This window comes from Nansenia antarctica, assembly GCF_963989245.1.
Source record: "Nansenia antarctica genome assembly, chromosome: 4".
Taxonomy (NCBI): Eukaryota; Metazoa; Chordata; class Actinopteri; order Argentiniformes; family Microstomatidae; genus Nansenia; species Nansenia antarctica.
The window spans coordinates 63,285,817-63,308,009 of NC_137689.1; the positions used below are offsets into that span (position 1 = coordinate 63,285,817).

At 42.6% G+C, this 22,193-nt stretch overlaps 1 protein-coding gene across 1 annotated transcript in view; it reads right to left on the reverse strand.

Annotated features, from left to right (window-relative positions):
- The window catches only part of auh (AU RNA binding protein/enoyl-CoA hydratase), a 26,253-nt gene extending 4,405 nt beyond the window's left edge, over positions 1–21,848 (reverse strand). The window contains exons 1-6 of the mRNA XM_080530241.1: positions 21,630–21,848; positions 20,495–20,562; positions 20,100–20,187; positions 19,553–19,639; positions 16,911–17,003; positions 15,709–15,765 (exon numbers count right to left, since the gene is read on the reverse strand). Coding sequence (XP_080386367.1) covers positions 15,709–15,765; positions 16,911–17,003; positions 19,553–19,639; positions 20,100–20,187; positions 20,495–20,562; positions 21,630–21,843 — 607 coding nt within the window. The 5' untranslated portion in view covers positions 21,844–21,848. The remainder of the gene's footprint in view (positions 1–15,708; positions 15,766–16,910; positions 17,004–19,552; positions 19,640–20,099; positions 20,188–20,494; positions 20,563–21,629) is intronic.
- Between the last annotated feature and the right edge of the window lie 345 nt (positions 21,849–22,193).

The following is a 22,193-nucleotide window of genomic DNA, read 5'->3' on the forward strand; positions in this document are numbered from 1 at the left end:
GTGTATCTCTCTCTCTAGGAATCCTGGCCACAGAACTGTCTGTGCCTGTAGAAAATTCCTCTGTCATGGTACGAACAGTGTGTATATGTGTGTGTGTGTGTGTGTGTGTGTGTGTGTGTGTGTGTGTGTGTGTGTGTGTGTGTACTCCCGGAGGTGACGTACTGTGAAGACAGTATTTTGTCTCATTGTAATGCATGGAATGGAATGAGGAATGGTATGTTTTTGATACCATTCCTCATTACATTACATTACATTCATTACCGCCTGGATTACTGCAATGTACTCCTGGCTGGGCTCCCCGCTTCAGCCATTAGACCTCTGCAGCTCATCCAGAATGCTGCTGCCCGGCTGGTATTCAACCTCCCCAAATACTCGCATGTCACCCCTCTCCTTCGCACCCTGCACTGGCTCCCGATAGCAGCTCGCATCAGATTCAAGACCCTGGTGCTTGCATACCAGGCAGCTAAAGGGACAGCCCCTGCCTACCTGAAGGAAATGGTAACCCCCCAAACCCCTGCCCGCTCACTCCGCTCCTCCACCTCGGCTGTCCGACTGGCCCCACCTCCTCTACACAGCAGTCGGGCTGCCCGATCACGTCTCTTCACAACACTGGCTCCCCGCTGGTGGAATGAGCTCCCCACGGCCGTCAGAACGGCTGAGTCACTACCCATCTTCCGTCGTAGACTGAAGACCCATCTCTTCAGGTTACATCTTAACTGCTCCTCCTGAGACATCTTCTGACCCTCACCACTACGTCTCCTAAAGACACCCGCTTTCCCCTCTACTGTGTCCCTAAGAACTTCTATTGCCCCCCGTGTACTGTTTCTCAGTTTCTCCAGAAAAAATAAATAAAAAAATAAATAAAGTTTTAGTAGAAGGCGATAGGGAGAAGGTTTTTCCTTCTATCAGTGGCCCCGGGCCCGAGCTAGATTACTCTTCCTGCAACGAATGGTGGATTGCTGATTCACATGCTTAGTATTCAAATGTATTGATTGTAAGTCGCTTTGGAATAAGGCGTCTGCTAAATGCCAAAAATGTAAAAATGTAAATGTAAACATTGAGCCTGTCCTCCAATTTCGACCTCCACCAACCTCACCTGATTATTAGGACTAGACTAGAGAATACAAAGGAAGCAAGCTTGAGGGCTTGTATAAGACATACAGTACGTCTTATTCACTTATTCACCATCTCAACCAACCCAGTCAAAACAAACTGATTGAAAGTCTAATGATAACATAAATGTTATAAATTGTATTTGGATTGAGGTATAAGGATCATGATACTTCAGCGGCTTGTACCGTATTTGGTAAATGGTAAATGGACTGCACTTATATAGCGCCTTATTCCAAAGCACTTTACAATGGCCTCTCATTCACACATTCACACACCAATGGCGGCAAGCTACCATGCAAGGCGCCGGCCCGTTCATTGGGAGAAATTTGGGGTTCAGTGTCTTGCCCAAGGACACCTCGACACGTGGCCAGCCTGGGATCGAACGATCGACATTGCAATCATTAGACACTGGCTCTACCTCCTGAGCCACAGCCTCCCCGTATTTAAGACAACTCCTGCACACAGCTCATCCACAGAAAGTCACCATCTCAACCAACAGACAAACTTGAATGTTGCAAACTTAGTGGCTCATGAGGAATAACTGACTAGCACTGGCTGGGCTAGTTCATGAATGAATTGTTATCGATCTTCCATGTAAGAAATGGAAAAAGCCTATCTGTGTATTTCCACATTGTGCTGCCCTCCTGAGGAACATGATGAACCACTTCATAACACTCTACTTCTCTCTTAGGGCTTTCACACCACCAAGGCTTCGTGCCGGTTCCGGTTCCGGTTCCGAAGCCTCAGAACCTTGGTGCTTTATGGCGAACCAGCCCGTGTTCATACCAGTTTAAGCAGAACCATCAACGTCATCAACCTTTGGTGACGAAGGGGGACAAAAATGTCTCAACAAGATGGCGGCTACTTCACTGGAAATGGGGATAATATCTTCCACTACAGTATAATAATAATAATGCATTTTATTTACACCTTACAAAGCATAATTTAAAAACAAGCAACAGATTATCTCAACAGATTCAGTATCTGAATTAAACACTATTTTATATGAAAAACAAAACAAGACACTTTCTAAACATGTTCTCTTACTAGCCAGCTACTCTGAAGAATACTAGAATAGAAATGGCTTTTTGTGTTTTGCGAAATTCGTGTTTGTGCGTGTGTGTGTGTTTGCTGAGCGAAGATAGAGAGAATGATGAAACGTTTGATAATTTCTTTAATCACTAATGATAAGATTTAGATTAGATTACATTGTGTCTCCTTCCTTCTTGCTCTCTTGCACGTCTTCACAGACTAGAATATGACACCCACTGACGACACAACAGTTCTATTTTTTTGATTCGCGCTGAGAACCAACTTTTGGTGTGTGTATCCCAGTGCATCCCACACAAAACATTGGGCGCATCAATTTCATCCTTGAAACCGCAATGCTGACCCTTGCTTTGGTCTTGACATATTTTCTCATTGTGTGTGTGTGTGTGTGTGTGTGTGTAGAATTACATCACTATCCCTAAGCAAGTCAATATGATCTAATCTGGCGTTACGGCCTTGGGGTGACATGTTCCCACCACCTCTCCGACGAACACACAACCCTTGGAGCAGCTGTTCCGCACAAGGCCACAGTTACAACAATCACCCCCCACCCTACAAAAGGTCACACTAGGCAACAATAACATCTACATCTGGTTAAGTCAGCATCAGACAAGCACTGACCTAAATTAATGGTTTTCTTGTAAACGGCACATTTCTGAGGTAAGGAAAACAACAAAAAAGCAAAAGGGAAAGATGAAGCAACATGACCTGCAATGTCCTTGTCGGTTTAGAGTGGCCGTTATATTGACAATCGAATTGCCTAAGATGTATTGTAATCAGCTCAGTCCAGATTCCACTTAATGTAGAAACAAACAGAAATGAGTTCAAATCAACAATCAAAAGTTTGGGTTTGAACCAACGCCAGGCTAATCCTTCGCTAACGGGCCCTACAGTATGAATGCAGGTCAGCTCATTAACAAGGCCTCCAAGGTATAGTCTCACTGGCCAGTTGGTCCTCTATTTAGGTTGCAATTAGGTTACATTTCCACCTGCCAGACTGGATACTGACACCTAGAGCTAGGTCAAAGGTCAGACAGTGTGACCAGGAGGATGAGATGATGCGTGTGTGTTTGGGGGTGGTGGGGTGGAGTCATGTTTTCATTCAACAGGCAGCTGTCTGCAACAGGCTATTTTTAACACTGTTAAGACCACCTTTGAGAGAATCATTCTCTGTGTGTGCTACCTCTGAGACAGTGTAACATTTTGACAAGGGGATGCTAGAAATGTGTGCATCACAACACCTCTCTCTTTCTCTCTCTGAGTTCCTACTCTTATGTCTGAGAAACAGCTCTAAATTATTTTGGCCTATCGGCATGTCACAGATTTGAACTGTGTTCTGTAACATTTGAGAGAAAATCATATATCACATAAGCATATTGTGTGCGTGTGCGTGTGTGTGTGTGTGTGCGTGTCTGTGACAGGTGAACCCTACAACAAGCTCCAGGAGAGCGTGGCTGTTCCAGACAGTTTCATAAATATGAATGCCTTCTGCTTTCCTTAGACCGTACCGCTCGGATTGCAGCAGCGTTTGACCTTGCTGCATGTGTGTGTGTTTGTGTGTGTGTTATGCACAGTGCCCTCCACAATTATAGGCAACCCTGATAAAGATGAGTAAAAAGGGTTATAAAAACCACCTTTTGGTGAATTAGCTTAATGTCATACTGAAAATGTGAAACATCCAACCTTTAATTGGAGTAAATTTATTCGGAGAAAATGTTTATTTGTCATCTAGAAATAATTATTTGGAACAAAACGACGTGTGCCACAATTATTATGTGCCACAATAATGTTTTCCATTTATATTTCACTTTTTCAAGTTGATCAGAGTGTTTAGGAACTTTCAAGCAGTAATCCATGACATGACATGATCCATGACTGTTTCACTGGGGTACAAACATGAGACATGCATTCCCTTATTCATACATCAACATGGGAAAGATAAGAGAACACACAAATCAAATGAGGGAAAAGTGTGTTGAGCTTCATAAGTCCGGGAGTGGCTATAAAAAAAGTAGTTACTCACCTGAAAATGCCCATATCTACTGTTACGGCAATATTAACTACTAACTAATGCTATTTCAAAGCAACTGGAACTGCTACAAACTTGCCTGAAAGAGGACCCACGTTTATTTTCCCCCACGCACAGTGAGGAGGGAGGTAAGAAAGGCCAAAAATATCCCAAAGGTTCACTGTTGGAGAATTACAGTGGAGAGTAGCATCTTGGGGTCACCACCTCCACGCCAACAAATTATTTGTAAGGGATGCCAGAAAAAAACATAAACATAAGCGCAGGGCTAAATGCTACTGGAACTTCGACTGGAACCGTGTTCTATGGTCAGATTAAGCAAACATGTTGCTTTTTGGCAACAAACACTCAAGGTGGTTCATGAAATACCAGGACATTTTAAATCTGAATCTGGCTGCCTCTGCCAGGAAACTAAAACTGGGTCGTCATTGGATCTTCCAGCAGGACAATGATCCAAAACATACGTCCAAATCAATACAAAAATGGTTCACTGAACAAAAAATCAAGCTTCTGCCATGGCCATCTCAGTCCCCTGACCTAAACCCCAATGAAAAAATGTGGGCTGAGCTGAAGAGGAGAGTACACAAGAGAGGACCTAGGACCCTGGATGACCTGGAGAGATTTTGTAAAGAGGAATGGTCTCAGATTCCTTGCACTGTATTCTCCAACCTTATTAGATTGGAGTTACAGTTACAGTTATAGCAGATGACTCTGTTGTTTTAATGGCAAAGGGAGGTTGTACAAAGTATTAAATGCAGGGGTGCCGATAATTGTGGCACATATGGTTTTGTTATTGAAATAATGATTTCTTGATGATTTTTCAGTGTGACATTAAGCAATTCACCAATCATTGTGGACCGCACTATATGTGTGTGTGTGTGTGTGTGTACAGTATATGTCTGTTTGTGTGTGAGATATACGTATGTGTGTGTGTATAATGTATGCATGTACAGTATGTGTGTGTTGCTGAACTCGTACAAGAACTTGGATGGTGTTTACACAAGTAGGAGTCTGCATGAGTTTCATAAGAGCATCCTCTGATGGAGCAACTCCAAACTCTCCTTTGTTTGTTCTCTCTCTCTCTCCATGAACTGACAACAACCTCAAGACATTAATACATAAACATGATAAGCTCGGGGCGCTTAGGTGGCGTAGCGGGTTAAGCGTCGACCATGTAAATTTTAAATAAATACATTTTGCCATTTAGCAGACGCTTTTAATCCAAAGCGACTTACAATTACGAATTACAGGGACATTCCCCCTGGAGTAACTGAGGGCTAAGTGCCTTACTCAAGGGCACACTAGTAGTGGTGTGGTTTCAGGCGGGATTTGAACTCACAACCTTCCGATCACAACTCCAACTCACTATCCACTAGACCACCACTACCTCCCATGTAACCGCAAGGTCCCCGGTTCGAATCCGGCCGGGGACATATCCTGCATGTCATCCCTCCTCTCTCTCTCACCCATCCTTCCTGTCTAATTCTCTACTGTATCTATCAATAAAAATGAAAATATGAGTGGGACTGCCCCACTCAGAAAACAAACAAACAAACAAACAAAAAACATGATAAGCTCTTTAAACAAACCACACACACACAACAAATTAAGAAGGACATATTACATAGAAGTTGCATCATTTACACTATCAGCCAAAGAATTCTGGTAATTTCCATGGCCAGACAGACCTGCAGGCCTTGCATAAGATTTGTGTAATAACTAACCGATGAGTTTTATACACAGGAGAGATTTCACAATTACTTCTAAGAAATAATTGTGTCACAACAGCTCTTTCTCATAGCGGACACTATGATTACTCAAGCCATTACCCCAATGATAAATATTGCAAGATCTTGTAGGCTACAACCACAGAAGAGTAACCAGATGTCTGGGGAAAGTCAAATGTACAAGTGGGATAAACACATGAACACAGTAGACCTGGGTCAAACCTGGGTCAAACCTGGGTCAAACACACGCATGGACACAGTAGACCTGGGTCAAACCTGGGTCAAACACACGCATGGACACAGTAGACCTGGGTCAAACCTGGGTCAAACACACGCATGGACACAGTAGACCTGGGTCAAACCTGGGTCAAACACACGCATGGACACAGTAGACCTGGGTCAAACCTGGGTCAAACCTGGGTCAGACACACACAGTAGAGCTAGGTCAAACACACATGGTGAACACTCAAGTATTTAAGGTGTGCTTCATTTATCTTGGTCTGTGCAATTGTGGGACTATTCCTCTGGTTCTATTGCATTAGGCTAACAGTCTAACATACAGAGGAGCCTGCTACATTAAACTGGCGAGGGGTAGCCTAGCTGGAGCATGATTGGCACTCAAGCTAGTGGTGACTGATCAGCATATCAGTATTAGATACCATTCAATGCAGTAAAATGAGCCCCTCCTCCGATTTCTACCTCCACACTCTGCAGTTGGAAAAGGCACTGCTGAGATTCAAACTCAGGATCTCCTGTTTACTAGACAGGCGCTTTAACCAACTAAGCCACAGCGCCTGGTGGCTGACTGCAGCACTGGGGATCAACTTACTGAGTGGCCATTACAGAGTAACTAACCATTTCCTTAGTAGCATTCTTTCCATTTAATATTACCGTTTCTCTCTGTCTCTGGCTCTCTCTCCCGTTTATAAATCCATAGTTTGTTTTTAACTATACATTGTGTGTGTGTACACAGGCATGTCTAAATTGTGTCAGTGAGCCTGACTACAGTAAATGAAGTGAAACGCTGGGGCTTCCCAGAAAACAAGGTCAAGGTTGCGACACAGACACACACACACACACACACACACACACACACAGCCTGCTGGAACATTATTAACCATTGCTCCCCAGAATACAGCAATTGGATACGCAAGACCTGTTCTTCTAAAGACTTAAAGCATATCAAATGGAATGTCCCAGTTGTTTTAATCTCATATACATGTATCACAAATACAAATCCACTCCAGCTGGAATTGAGGATAAGGCCACAGGCCAGTCTTGTTTGGCTGTGGAGGCCTGGAGTTTCTGTCAAATGCAGAATTCAATTGACATTTATTCAATCACATCTCAGAAATCGATCTCAATCGAATTTTGCATTCATCAAAAACAACTCATGTCTTGGCTGTACCCTGCCAAATACCCTAGGCTTGGCTCGGCCTATAGTGTGTTTTGGCCCTGGCATTCCACAGAACATTCCACCCCGCAGGCTAGCGGAGAGGCGTGGGGAGAGGTGGACTTAACCTTTCACATTCATGGTACGTACCAGGGGAGGCTCCATTACATATCAAACCCACGTGTTTGATACCATTCCTCAAGCCATTCCATGCATTACAATGAGTCTGTCCTCCGATTTCTACCGCCACTGTATTGTACATTTATCATACAGCAGTAACAGCGCATTGTATTGTACAGTAACAGTGCAATGTAGAACTTTCTGACTGTACTGTGCTGCTAAATATCACAGTAATATGATACAAGCAGGTAATTTCTAATGGCCTGCATTGCACTACTATAGTACAGTGGGGTGTAATACATGCTGTGACACATGGAATAGATCTTAATCCTAGACAGTGAAGAGAGTGTTCATGAAAATCACCTGGCAACTCTTCATAACTGACTAAATCTGTAGCCCTTATGATTCATCTAGTGTGTAAATATCATGTATATTCATTTGCAAAGAAAGTAATAGTGATACATTAAAGTAAAATAGGTTTTATATATAAAAAAAAAAGTTTCTAGAAAAGCACAAATAAAATATATTCCTATTATTACTTCCTCATTTGAGACCAGAACTTGGTGTTGGGAGGAAACCATGGCAACCAACCAAGGTTGTGTTTTCCTGGTGGATCAGAACGCCACTGCGACAACATGGAATGTGGAACTCAAACAAAATTCACTGTGACAAGAAACGTCAGCCAGGAACTAGTGCCAATGAGGCCACATGCCACTTTGACACACCTAAGCAACTCAGAGAGAAATATACAGTATATGAAACTATATATGAATGTGAAACTAGCTAGGCCTAGATCCATTTCTTGTTTATGCTATAGGGGGTCACAAGTTTGTCCCACTTTTCAAAGGTTGTGCTCAGAGCTTGAATTACCATTGCTATCCATCACTAGGCAACAGGGCTGCAGCTCTCATCTATTTCCAGCCTCTCCATTCAACCTGCGTTGGTTTGTTTACGTCCTGACCTCCTTCCTCCTGTTGCCCTCGTTTCTTCTCACACACTTGACGACACAGAGAACATTTGCAGTTTATCTAATTTATCAATTGAATGTTCTCTTAACAATTCACCCAGTTTTGGATCCCAGCAGAGAGTTGAAGCCCTGGCAAATTGGTATTGAGGTTCTGAGTAGTGCAACAACAACAGAGAGAAACATGTCTTTGTGATGTTTATGTACATTCACCAAACACCTTTTTGGGAACACCTGTACACCTCGTCATTCAGGGAGGTGGTGCAATGATGTGGGGAATGTTTTCTTGGCACACTTTGGGCCTGTTAATACTAATCAATCATCACATGAATTCCACAGCCTATTTGAGTATTGTTGCTGACCATGTGCATCCCATCATGGCCACAATTTACCCATCTCCTAATGGCTATTTGCAGCATGATAATGCACCATGTCATAAAGCAAAAATCGTCTCAAACTGGTTTCATGAACATGACAATGAGTTCAGTGTTCTTCAGTCGCCTTCCCGATCACCAGATCTGAATCCAATAGTACACCTTTGGGATGTAGTGCACCTGAAAAATCTGTAGAAATTGTGTGATAAAATAATGTCATCATCACGGACCAGAATCTCAAAGAAATGGTTCCAGCATCTTGTGGAATCAATGCCACAAAGGATTTAGGTTGTTTTGAGAACAAAGGGAGGCTCTACCCAGTATGAAGTGCTTGGTAAATGTATTTTCTTTGTGAGCACAACAAACCCATGTGACGGCAGGTGGTGAAAGGGGGAACAAGTCGGCAACCATTCAAAATGTTCTGACTTTTATTCTGAAAAATGTAAATAAATGTCAACGTTGTTGAAAATCAATGACACACTCGCTAGTCAAGGCAAAATATTGCAATGCAATGGATTCGGTGAGTAATCCCGACTACTCTACACTACCGGTAACTAAGCTAATACTCCAATACTGCTCCCTTCTGTAGAGCGAAACAGTGGCAAACCAAGTCCAACGCAGCCTAGCATGATAGCAATATCTGATACAGAGGCCTACTTGTTGCACACAAGAACTTTTCAGAAAAGCAATGAATATAAAATAATATAAATATACAGTACAGTACAGGCTCCAGGTCCTATCTGATATCTGCATGTACGTGAATAATGGGACCTGTGATAATAAAACACCTAATTCTGAGACAAAGTGTCTGTCTCTAAAGGATCTAGGCCAGGCAGAAGCAGCGGCACCAACAGGCCCATGGGAAGACACCTGTAACTGGGTCACTGGATCACCGGTGCCAATAGGAGAGGTGCTGCTCAGAGCTGCACGTGGTCCCAGTCAGCTGACACACTTTATAATGGAGGGGGAAAGACTGTCCTAGCACCAGGCTTATAGTGTCTCTCATATGGTATAGAAAGACAAGAGTAAAAAAGCCAAGGAGGGGTGGGGGGGTAGACATATTCTCATATTGCAACAATTGAAGTAGGGTTCTCCCATCTTCAAAGACTTGACAAACAACCAGGTGGCTCATGAATCATGCAAACGCAAAACTGGAGCAGTGGGAGGTGGAGGACCAATTAAAAACCTGTGTCAGAGGTTTAACTAAAAAACGATTCACTGCAGCTTTCATTCTTCTGCCACACACTCTTCCAGCAAGCTTTGAAATCTCTGTCATTAAAAGAGACAAAACGTTGTTCAGACTAAGCTATCATTACATCAGAGTATGAATGAACAGGGCACTACTTGTGAATTCTGACTTTTCAGAAAAGCAATGAATAGCCTTGATTTCTGAACAGAGGAGAGGGTTTTTGGGTCATATCAAGAGGTTCGCTGGAGGTTTTCCAGGAACATTTCCGGACTGGTTTGCATCTGCACGGTAGAACACCTGAACATCCTCTCTTCTCAGAATCAGACCCGACCGAAAATAAAACAGGAAATCACTCTGAGATAAAATATTGATACGGGTGACATATCAGGATGCAGATGGCTGCAGACTTTGTGCATTCAGAAGGGAAACAAAGAAGTGGTGCTCTCTGTCCGCCCACTACAAACAAAGCCTCAGATCTCAACACTGCATTCATAAGGAATACATGAGCTATTATAAGCCCTGTAGACATGAATAAATGCTTGTCATGTTCAGTGTGTGTTGGTTAGACACAACTCGCATAGAGTCTCGCAGCAAGAGTACAGAGGGTTGCCCCCCCAACACCTGCCCGTTCATCTCGCTCTTCCACCTCTGCTGGCCCACTGGCACCGCCGCCTCTACGTGGATGCAGCAGTCGCGCTGCCTACTTGGTCACGGCGTTTCACTGTCCTGGCGCCCTGCTGGTGGAACGAGCTTCCCACTGCTGTCAGTACTGCAGAGTCATTAACTATCTTCCACCATAGACTGAAGACCCATCTCTTCAGACTACACCTTAAAGACTTGTCTTGACATTCTTGTTAACTGTTCTCCTTTGCAAAAGATAATTAAATACATTTTCTATACAATTTGAAGAAACCACGCTACCTTTTGCTATTTTATATTTAGATACTTAAATATTTCCCTAACAAAGTGGAAATATTTGACAAACAACTACCAGCACGTTTTTTATAGGAAAGGGCACACAACCTGCACAGCACAGCGCTCACTCCAATGACAGATGATTGGCTAAAAGATATTAATCCACAGCATATTGTAGAAGCAGTTCTATTAGACTTCGGTGCTGCCTTTGATGTCATTGATCATAATTAGCTATTAAGGAAACTCCATCTGCCTTAGCATGGATAGAAAGCTACCTGACTAATAGAACACAGACGGTTCTCTTTAACGGAAGCCTCTCAAATGCAAGACATATACAGTGTAGGATTCCGCAGGGCTCTTCACTTGGACCACTGCCCTTCTTAATCTTTACAAATGATCTCCCACTTGCTTGTAAAAAAGCCTGTGTGTATGTATGCAGATGTTTCAACACTATATGTCAGCACCAACAGTTACGGAAATCACATCAGCCCTCAACAAAGAGCTGCAGATAGTATTTAACTGCATCACTGAAAACAAACTTTGTCAAGCAACACATTATACACATTAGATTTGTGTTGTTACCAGCAGTAAATACTATTTCTGTTATTTATCATTGTGTGTGGATGGCTCTCTTTGGTTCTTGGATGGCTCTTCTTGTGTTTCTGCGATCTCACCAAAAGCTGAGGCCAGGAGCATTGCTGACTTTCTTTTCCTTTTTTCGTTATTTGTTCTTATGTATGTTGATGCTTTTTCTTCTCTTGTGTTATACGTTTTGTGATGTTATGTATGTTGATGTTATTCTTCTTTGTTATATGTTGTTCTGATGATTTCTTGTATATGTTTTGTGTGGACCCCAGGAAGAGTAGCTGAAGCTTTGCAACAGCTAATGGAGATCCTAAGAAATCTATTCAAATCAAAATCAAATGCTAAATGGCAAAAATGTAAATGTAGAGTTGCTGACACACTGGGGTCAGTGCGTTCACTTTCTCAGAAGTCCTCCTAATAGAATAAACTGACTAGGAGACCAGACTGTACTACACAGGACGAGGAGTGCAGCCCCAGCAGAGGCTGGCCAGAGCAGCGCGGAGGAAATCCCCTCGTCCAGATGACGAGTCATTTCTGTTCCTGTAACTCCTTAACCGGTTTCCTCAGAAAGACCCAGCTGCCAACCACCTGATGGGATCCACACTTCTGTTTTCTGAAGATAAAAGTGCCTACATTTCTAAAAACATGTATTGCTTTGTTTTTTTCGGGGTATTGTGCGTGGATTGACGGCAAGATTTTTTTAATTATTTAATCCAAACCGAAGCTACTGTACCTATTGGTATAGGCCTACTGGGATGGGATAGGTAATTAAACCAAATCAAATCATGAACACTGAATAAAGTTGTATTTGTATCATTACACCCACTCATAGCAGTTACCATGTTGTTTGTATGATTAATAATATCTCTCCCTTAATCAAAGCGTATTCATCAATTTACTACAGTAAACGCCAAAATACAGCACTGCTGAATTCACTGAGAGGGAGGATAAAGGGAAGGAAGCACAGTGGAAGATATTGTGACATCATTACAGTAATAATAATAATAATAATAATAATAATAATAATAATAATACAATAGTATACATTGTTCCTCAAGCTAAAACATTTGAAAAAACCTGTCACCCTCATAAAGTGAAGTTAAGTAGCAGTGTCAGGCTAATGGAGACTTGACCCCTTTCAATAACTCACCTGACCTGCCCCCCCCCCCCCCCCCCCCAATGGGACAGCTGTAGCTTCCTGCCTACTCCACACATGTCATACAGCATCCATCACCCCCCCCCCCCCATCCCCCCCAGACATTCTGCCCTCTGATAGGTCAGGGCAGGAATGTGAAAGCACTGTCTCTATACTGACAGCCTTTTCGACCTCAGAGCGAGCGCTGCTGAATCACTGGAAACACAGAGGCATGCCAACCTCTCTGTAAGGCTGCCAAGAGGTTGAACACGGAGACAAGTTTGGAAGGGCAGAGGAGAGATCAGCACATAACCTTTCTACCATGTTTGAATACGTAGAGAGCGTTATTCTTACATTTCTGTCGATTCACAGCCTCAATATACTGACCTGTAGGTCCATGTAGGCAACATTTCACATATACTTTCTTCTTCGCCCAAGGGCCTATTTTTCCAAAGGTTACTGCCTATTCGCTTTACCTCATGTTTCCGATACTAGCTGATAATCGCATACAGCAGCACTTCAGCATTGTAAGTTACAGATCAAACGTTCCAACAAGTTCTGTTTTTAGTCTTTGCCCTAAATAGTTGTGGTGATACAGATACATGGATGCTCTGATTCAGCCAGGCAGGTTGTTAGCTGAAACACAGCCTGCCAGGCAGGTTGTTAGCTGAAACACAGCCTGCCAGGCAGGTTGTTAGATGAAACACAGCCAGCCAAGTAGGTTGTTAGCTGAAACACAGCTTGATCTGATCTTCAATGAAGTGAAGAATCATACAGAATTCCAAGGTTCATTTGATTTAGCCATACAAAAGTTATGGCTGTAGGCCTACTGTCTAACGGAGACAAACGTTTTTCGACCCGTTGCTGTGTGAAACTTACATCTGTGCATCACTGTCCTAGAGTACCGTTTCTGGTATTAAGATTATAACATTAAATGTTCAACCCTGACATGAGATCAGTTAGCAGGTCACAGTCTCCAATTCAACATGAGTCATTCAAGACTAGAGCCAGACTGACAAGACTGTGCAAATGACAGATTCATCATCAGATTCATCAACAGATTTCCAAGAAGTCAGGAAACAAAAAATTTGGAATTGTCCTTTCCTATCGACACAGACAGACAGGTCAGACAGGCAGGCAGTCTAGGGGGGGTAACACGCTAACACAGCAACAAGCAGACAGACAGACAAACAGTCTAGGCCTCTAGTGGATAACTATCTAACAGCAACAAGCTCTAGCCTCTTCAGATAGATAGCTATTAATAACAGGTCAGCGAGTACATCTGTTCCAGGATACAAGACGGCATGCTAGCCTGGCTGCCGGACGAAAAACATCTTCTGTGACCACACACACACACACACACACACACACACTTTCCAGGGAGCGTGCTGTGGCAGCAGTGAATACATCTCCTAAGACGTGGACATGAGCCAGAGTTCTGTGACCTAATTTCATCCAGGGGACCGACTGGCAAGAGACAGATTGTCATCTCCCCTGGATGAAATTAGAGTCATATTCTCTCTTCCTCTGCAGAAAACCTACGCTACAGAGCCCTAAAAGAGACAGTCCTGTGCCTCCCCCAAGGCCATGTCCATGAGTTTATACTGCTGTTCTAGACTAACTGCTTGAGAGAGGGAGAGAGGAGAGCATACAATACTGTATATAATTTCAGAGTTAGCCATCACAAATTCTCAACTCAGTGACAACAAGCCTAGTTCTACTCTAAACATACTCACACCACATACAGGACAATGTCTGGTACAAAAAGGGGTGTGAGAGAGAGAGAGATCACATGAGATTGAAATGGGAGGCAGTGAAAATGTCAAGAGCTAAATCCCTTAAGGCCTCAAGAGAGAGAAAAACAAAGAGCACCTGGATTACTGGATGAGTGTGTGTTTCCTTACTATTTCTTACTGTATCTGACACCACGTTACATCACAGAAACTTCTCTTCTGTGTTATTTACGACATCACAGATGTCTGTTTGTTATAAGAATACTGTTAACACGTCTGAGTCAACCATCCATCTGAGTCAACTAACCAACATCTTCCAACCATCTTTGAACTAGTCTAGATCCATCCATCCATCTGAGTCAACTAATCTACATCCATCCATTCATCCATTCATCCGTCAACTAACCTACATCCGACCTGGGTTGACCTAGTTCCCTGCCGTAACCCCGGATACCCCCCAATACCATAACCCCTCACACTACTGTCCACCGAAGAACCAACCCAAAACAAGAACTAAGAGGATCGGGTCTTTGAGAGCGTGGAACGAGAGAAGCTAAACCGCACTGCTGAACGACAAAGGAAAGAGATCAGGAGAGTCACTTCAGAAAAAAGAAATTTAACATACTGTAACCACGCTGTATTAAAGAGTAGCTATCACTCCCTCACACACAGCATTTGGTGCATTGTGTATAAAATGGTTCCAGAATAGATTGAGAGGGTCAGACGCTATGTCATTGGGTCTAGATGTTTCTGATACCACATGAAACTACACCAAATGTTACCCTATACATTATATTTCCATTTGACTCTTGATGTGGTAACGCAACGTTTTTCCAAATGACCCAGCCAAGCTGCCTTCTGGCCAGAGGCAAGGGCTGGTCCTGTTGAACCATGGGAACTAAATAAAGACCTTGCAGTTAGGTTCTAGGAAGAGACAGTCATGAGACACAAGACAGAAGTACGCCGACAGCAATCTGAGGAAATATTACTACGAAGACTCAGAACGGGACAACCAAAGTTATTGAATTGAAACAGCACATAGTTGTGTGGCGTAACCACAAACTGGGCCTTTTAATGAAGAGGTTACATTTAACTATACGTCTTGTGGTTAAAGTTCCAAGAGAAACCTCCATGAAGGTCAATTTCAGGAAATGACATCCAAACCTCCTCTTATCCACTCTTGTTGATCTGAGAGGGGTAAGCAAGATAGCGACACTTCCACCCAGCCAATCAGAGAGCAAAATGAAGCTACTGCAATATTGCTTAGATCCCACCAATCCTCTCACATCTACAGGGCGGGCTAGGGGCTAGGGGTTGATGTGGGATCTATAGGTAGGTTTAGTGAACAACGGCAGTAACAGCACTCTGGGAAATGAAGTCTTACCAGCTCCTGGAATGATGGCCAGCTTGGCTTCAACCAATCCCATTTTAGCAGAGGTGGCTGGAGAGAAGAGTGGAAGAAAAGAAAAACAGTCAGATTACCTGGAAACTATTACATCTGCTAGGTTATAAATATAGACAAGAGTCTGACAAACTGAGAAGCCCTACAGTTTCATCCAACACACAGTAGAGAAACCATGACAACTCATGTAACTTTGTCAAGTTGACTCAATCTGAGAAACTCAATTAACTTTGAACTTCACAAACAAACTTCACTTAAAAAAAATAAAAAAATAACACACACACACCAACGCAGCTGCATCAATGACACAAGCTTAAAATAGCTATGTGCATTGCCATTGGCTCTGACTAATAACGACATCAGAGACATGTGCAATAGCATACGGAATATCGCCTCTCTTCTATGTAGGGGGGCGACAGCATACAGGATATCGCCTCCCTCTTCTAGGTTGGTGGGTGGTGGTGGTGGTGGTGGGGGGGGGGGGGGGTGTTAAAAACTCTGAACAGATTTCTGTTTGGATAGACAACACTGACACATTGACATCTGTTCCTCCACAATTAAAAATTGGGTGTTGACTCACTCCGAAAACATGGAAGTCGTGAGCATATTTAATTACGGTGGTTTCTAACTAGATGTGATGCGTGCTGATTGGAGACTGCTGAAAAAGTACAGTACTGTGAAACAATTTACTTTTAACCTTGTTTTGACTTTGAAACAATTAAAAGGCTGTTTAAAACATTTTACAGAATGCATCATGACTGTATAAAGATGATAATAACATAAAAGCTAGCATCTGTTTTTCATTCATCTTACATATCAGGGAAGCATTCTCATGACAGCCATAATCTAATCTCTAAAAGTAGGGCACTAAATATAGCCAGACTAATTCTATAAAATATTACACTGCAGCACTGTTTATTCACCCAGCTTCTGCACAAAACAGAAAGCACAAGCACACAAGTTTTACCGCGACAGACAGAAAGACAAACAGACAACCAGGCAGACAGACAGACAGACAGGCAGAGCAACAGAAAGACACAGCTAGACAACCAGGCAGACAAGCAAGCAGACAGGCACACAAGTAGGCTAGCTAGCAGACAGGCAAACAGAGAAAGACAAGCTAGCAGACAGAGTCAGAGACAGGCAGGCAGACAGACAGAGTAAGACAGCTCTCTCTCTCTTACATGCAATTCTGATGTCACAGGCAAGAGCCATCTCCAGACCACCTCCCAGGGCTGCTCCATCGATGGCAGCAATGGTTGGCATGGGTAGATTACCTACAAACAGACAGACAGACAGAGAGGTCATTCATTCTCTAGTCTACCTACCAACAGACAGAAATTCATTCTTTCGATTACCTACAGACAGACAGACAGACATGTCATTCATTCACTAGTCTACCTACCTACCAACAGACAGACAGACATTCATTCTTTCGATTACCTACAGACAGACAGACGTGTAATTAATTACCTACAGAGAGACAGGGCTATGATATCACCATGAATAAAACACATATGACAGGACTCATCTCATCATCTCATTCGAGAACCACCTGGGGATTATTCCATCAATGTCGCTAAAGGAAAATCCAGGCTTCTTTTTGATGTCTCATGAAATTTATCATAATAAGCCTGGATTTTCCTTTAGCAATGTTGATGGAATACCCCCCTGGTATGAATAATTAACTACAGCAGGAGATGAACAATAAACAATAAACAATTAATTCAGTAGAGCTACATTTTAGAAAGATAATGAGAAAGAACACACTAGATAATCTATGATCTCTTAGTTGCAAAATATGTCTCGCTCTCATCAACAACAAGAGCTAGAATGTTTCAACCCTAAGTCATAACATTCTAGTATAAGTATAGACAATATCAAACAAAATCTCCATGAAATATAAACCTTAGTGATAACATAGGTGCAGGCCAGTGGAGGTAGAAATCAAAGGACGGCTCTTTGTACTGCATGGAACAGGACAAGGAAAGTTATCAAACATGTGTATTTGATACCATTCCATGCATTACAATGAGCCTCCCCTGATGTTGGTGTACAGTATGGGCCAATCCCAATTCACCCCTAAGGCTTCGTTTTCTCGTTCACGTTTAGGGTAGGGGTGTGTCCCAATTCATATTTCATCGAGGGCTAGGGGGTAGGGGTAGGGCTATCCACAGCTTCGTTTGGAGCGATTTCACGAGCAGACTAGCTTCGGAGCCATACCGCTTGATGCCAGAATGCATTGTGAATCATCTACAGAAGTCTGATTTCGCTCTTTTCAATACGGAACACAGCCACAAATGTCATTTACTTTCTCTGTAATTACTTATTAATAAAGATCTGAAAAATTATGATAACCATCTTATTATCTTAGTTTAATGTAATTTCAATGCATTATAGACCTTTTCTTTATAACAAGCATAACAAAAAATACGCGCAGGGAATGCGCATAGTCGCGCATATTGACATATTTCCATGTCTGATGGCATATGATATGACACCTACTAATGTCATTTCAATGCATTATAGACCTTTTCTTTACAACAAGCATAACACAGTCCAGCGCACAGGGAATTGCTGACATGCGTGAAAGGGAGCAACACAGGTGTCTACCGGCATGGCATGGAACGCGATTCACATTTCCGAGATGTACAATCCTGTTTATTTAGAAATAAATTATTACCTGTGGCGTTTGACAGCGGATGATGGTAGACATATTTAATGTTAAGTTATCTATCTAACATTAGGCAGGTTTTGCATGATAGTCACGCGTTTTGACCTGGTTCCATGTAACATTCCCCCCCCCCCCCCCCCTTGATGGTATATGACGATATACGATAGCTGTATAGCGGGAGACTCATCAAGGTAGTTGACTAATGCAGTGGACAGCGGCTGTTTCTCCAGCGTTTCTGTCACATCGGATTTCGGAACGCCATAAAAATAAATCTGCGCTCCCTGTCAGTCATGCATTTTTCCATGTCTTATTTCCCCCCTTTGATGACATATGACGTCGGAAATGTAACTAAAGTTCAGCCGCGAAGTTGTTGCACTGTTGTCCTATATCAGTGCAGACTGGCAGGGTAGGAGCACAGGTTTCATACAGGTTAGAGCGCCGTTATTCTGTCATGGTCTGATAATGAAGCATTGTTCTTTTTTATTTGATGACTTGTTTGATCGATTGATAGTGTAAAACTTAAGTTGTGAATGAATCGCGAGCGTCAATGTTTTTCTATGATACTACTGATGACGTATCAGGGTCTTGAAGGGTTGTCCCATTTCATAGGGAAAGATTTCAACCACTATGGCTTGTGGCTCTGTTCGGAGGCCTTGGCTCAAAAGCGAGTGGCACTCGAAAACGAGCCATAGGTGTAGAAAAGGGAATCGGGATTGGGCCTAAGTCTGGCCTCTGCTTTTTTCAGAAACACGTTGTTAATGAGTGTAAGGACAGCCTGTACAGACTGCACACCCACTGTCTACTTACTCTCATCAATGTAGCTAGTTTTGCACCCAAGTGCAAACCTCTACAAGGTGACAGTTTCTGATAAATATCACTATGTAATCTCACCGAGAGGGGCTATGATATCACCATGAATGAGACACATCTGACAGGACACAGTAATAAAACATTCTAGAACCACCTAGTATGAATAATTAACTATAGCAGGAGATGAACAAGAAAGGAAGTATTTTTGATCAATGAGACCAACAGGGTTTGAACATGGAAATGATCCAAGTTTTATAAAACAATTTCAGATGTAATGGATGTATGGTGTGTTGTGAGGACAGGACAGGCTCATGTGAAATCCCTCGTCAGTTCCTTCCTTACCTAGTTCTGAGATCAGAGCCCTGGCTTTGGACACAAACGGTCCCACTTCACTCTGGTGCATTTTGGCCCTCTCTTTCAGGTCCGCACCTGTACAGGTGTGGGGGTGGGGGGAGGGGATAAACAGATAGATAAACGGATCAGATAAATGCAAATTGTTGTTCCATAGAACTTAAATACATTAATTTTTATTTTATTTTATTATTATTATTATATAAATGTAATTGGTTTTATTCCAAATGTTAACCCAAATAGAAGACGATCCATACAAACAAGTCATTATACACGGGACAAACATTGGTAGTTGATCAACCGAAGGTCAACGTGCTAATCCATCATGAACGCTTAGCTACAAAATTGGAAAACACATCAATGTTCAAGATGCAACTGCAGCAACAGCAATGCCAAAGCTGGTTGCATGGTGCCTGGTGGTGTGGATTAGTGCTGACACTTGTTTGCAGCCTAGCCTACCATGCCACAAAACAGGTTCCCTCACAGGAAAACTTAAGTGATTGTAGTGTACGGTGTTATACAACCAGGCTAACTTCACCTGCACAGAAGATCCCAGGCACCATACTACAGATGATGACACTCCGAACTTTATTGTCCTTCTTCACACTCTCTACGGCGTCTGTCATCTAGAAGAGAGTTTTAACCATGGTTAAAGGTGGGTAATGTAATAGTATTAATGCTGGGTGTGACAGTATTAATACTACTACTAGAATACTACAACCTTTAGTACGGGGTGTGATAGTATTATTAATACTACAACCTTTAGTACTGGGTGTAACAGTATAAATACTACTACTAGAATACAGCAACCTTTAGTACTGGTTGCTAGTACTAGTATTAACACTACAAGCTTTGGTCCTAAGTGTGACAGTATTAATACTACAACCTTCAGTACTGTGTGTCATAAAGCCTCCTCCCTGGATTTGTACTCACCAAATTAACAAGGTTTTTGCTGATGGCATTTTTGGCCTTTGCTCGATTGATCCCAAAGACAACGATCCCTGAAACATAAATAGATAGAAATATTATTATTTATTTATTTTTAAGTAAAAAGTAAATAGAACATATTTTGAGGTCAAAGGTTAATATGATGGGCTTTTTAAATTATTATTAAAGTTAAATTAATTATTATCTATTCATACAGCTTCACATCCTGTGGCTATTGGCTACTACACATCCTAATGATATACAATCTGGACGTGACATCACAATACTATGATATAACATGGATAGGACATATGATAGCCTAGCTCTGGTCTGGATCTAGTAGTACATCAATAGGCTACAAGTTACATTCCCTTTAATGTGTCCTGTTGAATAATGAGACTGCATTACCACAACAGTATCAGTGAACACACTGATGTACATAATCAATAACACTATGGCATCCTGTCGAAGAGGCTGGTGGGAAATGAGTCTGGGCTTCATCATGGATGGAATTTGAATTCTAACTCCAGTCAGTTGACATGGGGGGGGGTCTGATCTTGAGGTGGGAGGAGGCTGGAGAGTTTGTTGTAAGTAAACTTACAGTGACATACACCCTTTGACCATGGATGTCAGTTTGAACATGGAGGTGGTCGTCTCCCTACAGTAATCTATGTTACCTACAGAACGATTTAATGTTATTGTAGGAGTACATTAATGGGGATTTCTCTGGAAATAATACATTTAAATATATGAGAAACAGTTTGACAATACAAGAAAGTTCCTATATTGTTTGACCATTCAGCAAGCTATTCAAGTGTAGGCTGTGTCCTTCAAATGACTCAACGTTCTCTTGCAACATTGACGCAACGTAACATTGACTGACTTGACTGATCGATTGATTGTCCTGTCACGTGTCAGGCCTTGCAAGTTGCAACAATGTGACAAGTGTTGCCTGTCTCGGTGAATCTGACAGTTCTGCAGCAGAGTTACTAGTGTTGCTAGCTAGCCCAGGTTAGCAGGTTTAGCAACGCTGCTAAAAACGTATTAGGTTTGTTGTTAGATTTGACAACTGTCCTCAAAGCCACCTTAGACCAAACAGTCACATTCGGGGGATGTTTTATACACCGACGTCAAGTTCTACCTGCATCTGCTCCGTCCAGGTACCTGACGCTCAGGTCGTCCCCCGGCTTCGCGTCGGAGCTGTAGGAACGCCGGTTCCCTCCGTACTGCAGTCTATTCGAGAGGACATGATTTAAAGACTTGGCATTCTCTTGCAGTCTACATACTCCCTCGAGGTTCGCCGTTTGGGGACGGAAAGCTTGGAAGAGGACTCTGCACCCCACTAGGACCGCCATGCTGTCTGTCTCACTGCAGTGTTTGTCTTGACTTTCAACTTTGACCGAGTGTGACGTAGATACCGTGGTCACATGACCCGGGTACCCGAGCCGCAGACCGGACGGGATTCCCTCTCCTCGGATGCTGCGGATGGCTTCATTCATTCTTCACGAATGTTTATGATTTTGTAGTTATCAGAGAGACGAGCTAAAGCACTGCCATGATAAAAATCAGTCTACACTGCAATGTATGCATGAGCGAAATGACATGATAGCTTGCTGACTAGGGATGAATGAACACTGAAGTTGACTCTGTCGTGAAGGGACCTACCTCTAGTGTCCTGTAGAACTCATCACCTGCTTTGTCTTTT